General features: G+C 41.4%; 1 protein-coding gene across 1 annotated transcript; it reads right to left on the reverse strand.

The window, feature by feature from the left end:
• Positions 1-107: 107 nt before the first annotated feature.
• nanp (N-acetylneuraminic acid phosphatase) lies at positions 108-3150 on the reverse strand. Its single transcript, XM_076974549.1, has 2 exons — positions 2937-3150; positions 108-935 (listed from the first exon to the last, which is right to left on the reverse strand). Exons 1-2 carry the CDS (start codon positions 3084-3086, stop codon positions 306-308), a joined length of 780 nt encoding a protein of 259 aa, XP_076830664.1. The 5' UTR covers positions 3087-3150; the 3' UTR covers positions 108-305.
• Positions 3151-10767: the final 7617 nt, after the last annotated feature.

A 10767-nucleotide genomic window follows, 5' to 3' on the forward strand; every position in this document is an offset into this window, starting at 1 on the left:
GTCTGTGAGGGGCAGAGTGCTAATTATTAATCTTTGATGTACTGGTTACCAAGACGTATTGTAAATAATATACATTATTGTGACAATAGTTTTGAATAAAAAAGTGGAGATGACTGAAAATTAGCCTTAAATGAATCATCAAAATGAATATTGATGTCACATGAATATGCAATACTGGCATCTCCATTTATTAAAAAAATTGTAAAATGGTAAAATTGCAGCCATGTACAAAAATAAAATGGTAAATGTTAACCATTTAAAAAATGTTTAACTATTAGTCACCCTATATCATTGTAAAATGAATATTAATTCAGATCAGCTAAAATGTTTGGCAAATCCAGCACAGAGGAAATGGTGTAATCTGGTTTTATAGCGTTCTCTGGAACAACACGCCTTTTCCCGTTAACCCACACTGTAGCTCGGACCCCCGCGTTAACGCCACCCTGCACATCCGTATCCAGACAGTCTCCCACCATGATGCAGTCCTGTGGGTCCACCTCCAGCAGCTCAAAGCAGTGTTTGAAAATGGAGGTTGCTGGCTTCTGCTCGGTGTGCTCCCCCCCCACCACCACGGCCCTGAACAACTCCTCGCACCTCACCGCTTCTATCTTCTCCCTCTGAGTCTGGGTGTCCCCGTTGGTCAGCAGCAGTAGCTTATAGGAATTCCTCAGATCCTCCAGCATGGCCAGCACTTCAGGAGATAAAGCTAGAGTCTGGAGACGCGTGGCCTTCCATGTGTAGTAGCAGTCCGAGGCCAGACCCTGGCCAGGGTCCACAGCAGCTTCCTGGAGGGCCTCCTTCCAGTAGTTCGTCCGCAGCTCATCCACCGATTGGCCGGCCGATGGGTCGCATTCTTGTTTTAGTTTCTGTGCGAACCGCTTACAGATGTCATCAGTGTTTGCGTGGGCCACTTTAGCCTTCAGCAGTTCACAGACCTAGAAATGGTAGAATATAGTGAATATATTATGACATTATTTCTTGTGAGCTCTAGATGGACAATATGTAAGTCTTCAGTATTTGACAGTATTAGACCATACATTTAAGCATGGTAATACATCAGTGATTGTTGCTTGATGTTTTGTCCAGTGTCCCATGCGATACACTGGATCAAAATTAGAAAACAATGTATGAATACTGTAATGTAATCTACATTGATCAACATTTGAAGGATTTTTGTATGGGGTACATCATGCCACTCGAACAGTGTTATAAAATAACCAAAGTACATCAAAACCTTTATTTTGTAAAAAACATGCTCATAATTAGAGGACAGCAATGACTGTAGCACAGTAAGATTACATTTTCTGAAGGCTACAACAGTCATTAATCAGTAGGAAGTGTACAGGCCTTTGCTTTGAATGACTTCAGCACCTCTGTGGCCACAGGGCATCACTAGTCTCTCACTGCTCTGGTGTGATTGGTCCACTCTTCTGTGACCGCTGGCTAAGTGAGGAACACAAGGAAGGATCCACGTGTTGAAGGTTCTGATACACACTTGCATTCACTGTGCCGTGTAGCTGTACGAGAGGTCCTACTGCTGCCGAAAACATTCAGCAAACCTTGACACTTCCTCCTGCTTTCACGACGACTTTACACACTTTGGGTTCGGTCTTTCCCCAGTTTGTCGACAAACAATGTTTCACATCAGACCCAAATAAGTTAAACTTGCTTTCATCACTAAAATTAACTCTGGACCACTTCTCTTCTGTCCACACAACATGCTGCAGCGCAAAGTTGAGTCTAGTTTTTGTTATTCTTTCTGCTAATGAGAGCTTTGGTCACTGCAGATTGGGCTTTCAGTCCAAATACTTTTAAATGTTGAGACACTGTATGGTGTGAGAGATCCTTACTCTGTTCAGTGCTGAACTGACAAGCAATTCCAGCTCCAGTGTTGAACTCCGCATTACCCTGACCAGCCTTGGGGGACTTGAATGAGTTTATGATGTTCTAAAGACACAATATTCTAGAAATCACAGACTTTGAACAACTAATTTCTCTTGGCTGACAGGGTCACAGCCCTTTAGCCTTCGTCTGGACAACCTGCTGCCAGTGGGTTTCAGTTTGGAACGGTGAAAACTGTAACGTTGAATAGGATTTGTCAGATTTGTTAAGGAAATTCACACCAGGTGCCAGATTAACACCAATAACTGTATATGTGTACATTCAGGTATAATAATGACTTGGCATAATTGTTAGGTATCATATGACTTTCGTCTAGTGGTTTTTCCAGCTTATAGTACTTTGTGTTCAGGACTATCTATACTACCTTGGAGATTCCAAGCAACTACGTAGCATTTTTGTAAGTCGCTCTGGATAAGAGCGTCTGCTAAATGCCATAAATGTAAATAACTTGCAGGTATCTGAAGGTGTTCTCTAATTTAGATCAGTGTTCTTTTTCAATCATTAAAGTTTTTAATGCTGTGTTTTAGAATATATGCAATTTATGAAATAAGCTTAAAATACTCATATTTCACTCTTGTTAGGATAATTTTACACAGGACTGCACAATGACCTTGACATTTAGGACACTGTTCTCTAGTTTTGATCTCCAGTGTAGAACAAGTCTACAGATAACCACGATGTCATTCATTCAGGAAACGCTCGAAAGGCCAACAGGACTTTGAAACATGACACCAAGCGAGAACTAGGATAGTAAATACAGCCACGCCTGCTTGCAAGTACATGCTTTTAATATCTGCAGTTTTTCCATCCTTCACACATATTTAAACACATATCTAATGACTCCAAACCTGCCCAATGAGGCGTCTTTAACTACATATCCTATGGGAACTACATGAAACATTAAACGGGTTATTTCGGAACTTTCATGTTTATTAACTTAACTTATGCATAATAATAATTGATCATTAAAATAATGAAATGTTGTGAACTAATGTATGGCTTTTGGATACGCCGGTTCATTTATTCTTATGTACCTTCTGGATGGCGACTTGGCCAGCTCCTGACGTATCGATGAGCGTGTTGTCCAGATCGAAGATTATTACTGATATTCTACGTTTGTCCATGTTGTAGTACATTTCCCTGAAGCTGTCACCGTCATATGAGCTTATTAAAACAATAAGCATCCATTCTATTTATAACGCGGAAATCTATAGACGGTATTTCCGTATGGGTCACGTCAGCACTTTCAGCAAGGCATTCTGGGAGATGACAGTGACGTCGTTTAGCTTGGCCTCATGGGAGTTGTATTTCATGCCCACAAATCATATTAGCTGTTTGTCATCCAAGATAAACCGTACCTGTCAAACACATTTGATTAAAAAACGAAAAAAGGTAGATGGGTTGGTCCTGTTGCATAAAATTAAAATGCATTATTCCCACGACCATCCTGAAAATATTAATGTAAGGATTAATTCATGTAATTAATTATTAATGCCATACATTATTTCACAATTATTAATGTAAACAATTGCTAACACAAGTGACATCCAAATTAGATATTGCTAACTGAAATACATTAATCCAAATCAGTATGCACAAACTTAATAACCTTTTAAAATGTCTAATGTTTAAGTGATCAAATAAAAATGTTGACACATTGACTGGCAGATGAGAGCACCGTCAGAAATACTCCAAACAGGCAGAAGGGTGCGTCTAGTTTGCGTGAGTACGAGGATGCGTGTCAGGGAGGCAGATGTGAGCGAGGATACACGGAAACCTTGGCTCGGGTGGCTTCTTTTCTATACACATTCCTATGTTCTTATCAGACGGTCGTATTAGTTTCTTGATCGGATCAGGTCAATTTCTGCACGCGCGCGGCGTGCTGTGTGCACATTTGTGAGTAAGGGTTAGATGTGTACGTGTGAAAGGTGGTGTCGTCAAAAAAGAGAACGTGTGAGACCACGTGGAAAGGTAAAGGCACGATGAGCACGGGGCATATGCAAAGTCTGCTGCAAAACTATGTGTTTTAAGGATATATCAGTGCTTTGTTGTAATCATTGCCTAGGTTATTATTGGCCTGTATAGGTCAATAATTTTTGTCCCCCCAGATTTCATGAAGGTCTTGCACTGCAGACCTGTATTTATGTAAAAGGGAGTGGTCAAAGATCACAATTCCCCAAGGCAGAGCTTAGCTATTACTTGTGTTTAAAATGCATTTTTCTTAAGCATCCAGAAATATAAAAGACTGAACTTCTCTCAGGCTTAGTACAAGGCTTCATATGTAAGTATGGAATCACGTGGGACCTTGGCAGAGGTGGACATTATAGGTTCAGAGAGTAAAACTCCTTCCCAGGATTTTACTCAAGCTTGCTGGATTTTCTAATTAGTGCAAGTCAGGTATAATTAGTGGAATCAACACAATCCGGGAGGCCTGAACGAAATTTTGTTGAGGACTTACTTTCTGAACCTGGGGTGTCCACCTGTGGACCTTGGTGGCCAAACCGCTTAGAAGCGGAGTGATAAATGGAGCGCCGTTTACATTTGTGGCCACTAGAGGGCGCCAATAAGCACCGTTAGAGTGTTATTTAAAAGTTTCAGGGAAACTTTCAGGGCCCAGTGATGCCTTATCTTAAACCTAAGCAGCTTCGTTTAGTTTCTGCAGGACACACTGTATGCAGATGCCTTCTGTTGAAAAGTGAAATTTTAAGCTAGTATAAACCCTGTGTGGTTAAACTCAGACTCTCTGTGGACTAAGCTCAGAATTTTCACTGACAAAGAAAAACAGTAGCATTCTTGTCAAATATTTATACAGAATAGTGTAAGGACTCCTGTTTTGCTCACATGAAATGTAATTAAATAAGTAATAACAACAATAATAATAATACATTTAATTTAATATAGTGCTTTTCAGGACATGCAAAGTCGCTGAAAGTGCACAAAATCAAGACATTTAAAAATTATTTTATAGTGTACACCTACTGTACAGCCTTTACATTGATTATAACTAAATCATTTGGACATGATTTACATCGATTATAACTGTATCATATGGAGAGCATTTCCAGTGATTGTAACTGTTTCAAATGGATGGCATTTTTGCAGTTTTTTTTTTGTGCTAAAAAATGCAACATTTATCCACAAATCATGCTGTAGTGACTCAGCCTAAAAGAGTTTGCTCTTACCATAGCAAGAACACCAACAACAATAATAAGAAAATTCATTTGTTTAGTTTTCATAACTTAAAAATAAACAGCAAACCCATATAAAAACAACAGTTAGCTAACATTTTGACATGTGGAGCACTGGAAAAACTGCATAGTCAACTTTCCCTATTAATGGGTACCGTGTGCATTGCATGAGAGAGGGTGATGGTGGATTGCACGGTCACTGAGTGTTTCAGATTCCACGGTGCTCTGAGAGCTGCATTACGTACACTCAGGCTCGCCTGCATCCGTGCTCGTACAGGTAGCCAGATGCCAGAGACTCACACGCGAAGGCGTCGGCACACGCTGGACTAGTCAGCGCCATCGCGACCGATGCCGTTTCTCACGCATGTGAATGCTGCTCATAGCCTGGATGCCAGACCCTGTGTAAACTATGCTATTAATGTTGCCTTTTTGTGCAGTGGTTCATTGGGAAATGTCCCGGTAACCTTTGTGTCAGCAAACAGGTAGTGTGTGTGTGTGTGTGTGTGTGTGTGTGTGTGTGTGTGTGAAACCTTGCTAGCCTACATTTAGCTATCAAAACAACCAAGCCATTGCCTGTGGTACTGGATGCGAGAGATAAACACAGATTACCAGTAGCTCTGCTCATCAGTCCACCTTCCCCATTTAAAAGCCCTGTACTAATAATCCACATGCGATTCGCTCTTTTTAGCTGCACTTGTGCTGTGACAGATGAGGGGCATGTGGGGGGACAGATTGTCTTGCTGTGCACCCTGAGGACAGACAGACACTTTTCATCTCGGTGGGTGGCCACGGCTGCAGTCACACGCTATCTGTCCACGTCCCCCGCGTCCCTCCCCCAGAGACAGTGCTGTCTCACGTCACGCTCAAGAGCCACGGATAACACCTGTCCAAATTGGGAAACGGCGAAACGCGGGAGGACACACAAATAGCAGGAATTGGTATCGCGTTCTGGGATCGTGCAACAAAAGCAATGTGGAGAATCTTTTCAAATGTGATATTATGATGTGAGCGGATGAGGCATGACTGAAAAGGGAACGGTGCCAACGAGACAGAAACGCGCAGTTATGCATTTCCTGGTACTCTTCCCGATCACACATCCCATCATGCTGAGCGCTGGACTACACATGGCCCTAAGATGTTATCGTACTTAAGAGAATGCACGAACTCCAGTCTGCATGCAAACTTGGTAACGAAACTGTTTGTCAAGGCTGGAGAGAAATGGGAACCTGCACGTACACATGCACGACATAAACGCATCAGAAGTGCCCAGCCGTCGAATTATAGCAACTTGTTACCCAACGTGAGATGAAGTGATACCAACCTCAAACCTCTTTTTCAGTACGTTATGTAAATAGCTTCTGGTGATGAAAGGACTTCCACCAAAATGCATTGATTCAAACCCATAGAGAAATCAGGCCATGCCGAATTGTGCTTTGCTTTGGAATAACATCAGAATGATGCTCCTTTAAGGTTTATTCCACAGTTGACTTGCGAGTTGGGTATTTCCTGCCTGGTGTATATTTGTTGTGCGTGTTATAACTTGTGCTACTACACAATTAAATAATTAAGCTGCATGGTTGAAACACTGCACCCGAGCTACAGTATCTGTAATAAGAGATTATTACTATTTTCAATAAGACTGTCAATATATACAGTGCTTAGAAGTCAATTCAATGGTTTGATTCTAGGGCCCTCCAGGTTATGATGGTGTGCTCTGGAGTGTTCTGCAGGTATAAAGGATCTTGTGAACATTATCCCATCCAGGGAAAAGCGAGTTTTCTTTGAATTCGTGCTGGCAGATGGCCAGAGAGCCCCCATCTTGGCTCTGTTTCTGTCACCTAAGAACCCCGTTCTGGCTAAGCTTCTCTGACCAGCCACTGACCCGCAGCAGAAGCCAGATGTGTCATTACTGGTGTGCAGCCTCGGGAGCTGAGATGGGATGTCAGGCAAATGAAACGACCCTCTACACTCCCTCATCAGCTCCTCCCTACTTGAGTCCCATCTTAGATCGTTGTGATTAACTTTGCAATTAGATTTTTACAGAAATAGAGATTTTGGATCTTAAGTTGTGGATAGGATCCATCTGGACAGGAACACTCAGAATCCTCCAGCTGATTGAGCTCTGGACTGATGGCCAGAAATGAGAAGGTGCAGAAAGCTCACTCACTGAATCATGCTTTGCACATGAACGAGGGTGTGAATATATTTATAGGGGATAAAACCAGGAGCAGGAAACAGATGTCGTCATGCCCAAGCACACTGACTTTACGAAACACACTCACGTACCCACATGTATCTTTTCGCTTATGCACAATGCATACGTGCCGTTTTGCTAACTGCAGGTACTGTATAATTGTTTTATTTCTCTGATTCCAAATAGAATCATCTGTCACTTTTTGGGGGAACGAAGTATTTATATCAGCTATGTCCACTTCTCATCATTAAAACAACAAGTCTACTATGGCATATCGCAGAATGCCAGAGCTAAAACCTTTTTGAGCAAATCCAATAAACACTCTCCAACCTCCATATTGGGTTCACCTCACTATTTCCAGATTGGACCCCTTTTACCTTCAGAACTACCTTCATTCTTCATGGCATAGAAACATTCCTCAGAGACTCTGGTCCATTTTGACATGATGATGTGTTGATTAGCTGGCTGTGCAACCATGATGTGAACCTCCCGTTCCACCACATCCCAAAGGTGATCTGCTGGACTGAGATGTGGTTACTGTGGAGGCCGTTTGAGAACTGTGATCACATTGTCATGGTCAAGAAACCAGTTTGAGGTTATTTGAAATTTGTGCATTATTTTTGCTGGAAGTAGCCATTCATTTTGGTGAGCCTCTGGAATTTTTGCCCAGAGAACTGCTGCTCACTAGATATTTTCTCTTTTTTGACTGTTCTCTGTAAACACTAGAGTTAATTATGAGTTAAAATCCCAGAAGTTCAGCAGGTCGTCTTGACCATGTCTGCATGCCTAAAAGCATTGTTGATGCAGTGTGATTAGCAGATTATATATTTGTGTTAAAAGAGCAGTTAAACAGATGTACCTAATGAAGTGGCTGATGAGTATATTTATGCCACTAATTCAATATGAAAATAATGAACAAATGTCGTGCCATTTTAAGATGTCCTTAAAAAAGTGTCACTTTCCTGATGCTCCCAGAAAATGGCATCTTAAGGTGTCATAACCAACCAACAAATCAACAATCATACAAATAAACAAAGAGAGAAAAAAGAAACTTAACAAATAAATCATATTCACAAGACACCGCATGGAATGTGTCTTCAGAATGTCCTGAGAATATTATTTATTCTTTGTGTTATTGTGCCTCAGATAGATCCTCGAACGTTCCATTCAGCTATGACCATCAGAGGTCAGAGGGCTTGTATGAAACCTCTTTTTAATTGACAATAGAGAGGATTGATTCACAGTGGGTTTACAGCGATACTCATAGTGGCTGTGGCATAAATGGCAGGTACATTCCTTTCCTAATGGGTCTCACCAACGTTTCTGTGGAGTGCAGCAGACTGTTGCATCACTAATCCATATTAAACACAAAACTAGCTCTAGTTTTCAGATCATGTCTCATTGTATCAATGGTTCAGTGGTTGTATCCAGAGCCGGAGTGGCTAATCGGGAGATTCGGGAGGATTCCCGATGGGCCGGCTCATGTCAATCTCTAGTTTGGGCCGATTGGGATGGAAAAATAATTTTGGGCCGGATTTGCGCATGAAACTCCCGTGCTGAAAACGTGTCCCACTCCGGCCATGGTTGTATCAAACCATTGTTAAATTTGTGCATGTATTAATGTATTAATAAATGTTGCCTATTAATGATACAGTTGCCTATCGTCAACAACAGAGTAGCTTAGACTTTGCTGATAATTGCTTTGTATGAATGGCTAAAAATGTTATTCCAGTAAAATGAACTTCCTGCAGTTGTAGTTGTTCCTGCATCCATTTGCTGTGCTGATTCACAGAGACTAATGTATTCCTACATTGATCTCTGTGAATCAGCACAGCAAAGGGATGCAACATTATATCGTAAAAAGGGGACAACTTCCCCCTAGTTACCAGGAACTAATATGTCATTTTTATGACAGATTCATGGGAATTTCCAGTGATGTCAGTAACGTGATGCTGGAGTGTTATTTGTTGTGTACCTTTCGAAAGACTCCTGACTCCTGGCCCACAAGAAAGCATGCTGTGATTGTGACTATGGGTTTGCTGGTGTGATCCCCGGTGAAGCACTAACATTACGCTGTGCCCTGTCAATCACAGTCTCTCCACTCAACTGTGTGTTCACTCAACTGGGGGGGGGGCTTTTCGTCCGCGCTCATGTCACTGCACTGTGCTGCAGCATGGCCAACGGTTCAGAAAGAGGTAACACTTGACTTCACAATGTCAATGTTAATGTACATGCCAAAGTCATGTAGAAGTGGGCATTAGTGTTTATCATTCTCTGTGTGATCAGTACTGACTCCTGCCCCACCATCTCATCTCAGCTATAATCTGAAAAGCAGATTTAAACCTACAAGATATGTTTCTTCTGACCACACCAGTGCCTTCTTTCCCTCACTGGTGTTGTTTTACTCCTTGACCCCTTTCACACTCCCTTGGATGCAAAGCAACTCTAGCAGCAGCGTCTCTGTGGGTAGAAGTTTCCTCTGGCGATGTGAATGTCTTACCCGGACTTGTCCGAAGCTTTGAATTCATTTGTCTCTATTTCTTCTGCTCTTCCATTAAATAAGCAATCAATGTTAAAGGCAGTTCACAGATGGAATTGCCAAACTTGTCTCTTTCAAATGAACATGAGGACCACTCCCCTTATGTCAAAAAGGAGCACATGTCTCTTGTCAAAACGGTTGTTAAACATTGTGTGCTGAACATCTAAAATGTTCTAAGTGTTCTAACAGTGTACTTATGCTGTTGTGTTTTTTCATTATTAAAGTAAACCTTCAATTTTATCACAGCATATGTGTACAAAAAGAAACAGGTAAGCTTGCTTCATACTGTAATTTTCCTACAGCACTGCACTACTTGTGGTGATTAATCCCTAGAGCAAGGGTGTAACAGTGAGTAAGAAAAGTCGTCACAGAATTATACATGACATCACTTCCATTCACCACGGTTATATTTAGACATCCTTGCAGTAAACATGGCTAAATGCGTTTGATCCAATAGAATTTTTCCATTAGTCATGGTCAACTTTGTAATGAAGAGCTTGATAATTCCACAAATTCTTTGAGAAGTCAGGCAGCATCAGCAGTAACTTTTGTGTCAGCTGTGAAATGCTCACATGATGACCAAATTTAAACTGTTGATTAACAGCTTGAGTTTCATCATTGCTCTACGTGCTAACAGTTTAAGGACTAAATAATCTGATTATGTAGTTAATACACAGATTGTCAATTTTAATGCATACTTATCTGACCTATTTTAAGGGATCAATGTACACCTATTACATTAATCTAATAATTCTTTAAAAGCCCATACACGTCCACATTCACGTCACGTACACGTCCACCCTCACATGTCACATACACGTCCACATTCACACGACACATACACGTCCACCCTCACGTCACATACACGTCCACGTTCACACGACACATACATGTCCACCCTCACGTCACATACACGTCCACGTTCATACGACACATACACGTCC

This window comes from Brachyhypopomus gauderio, chromosome 15 (assembly GCF_052324685.1).
Source record: "Brachyhypopomus gauderio isolate BG-103 chromosome 15, BGAUD_0.2, whole genome shotgun sequence".
Lineage (NCBI taxonomy): Eukaryota > Metazoa > Chordata > Actinopteri > Gymnotiformes > Hypopomidae > Brachyhypopomus > Brachyhypopomus gauderio.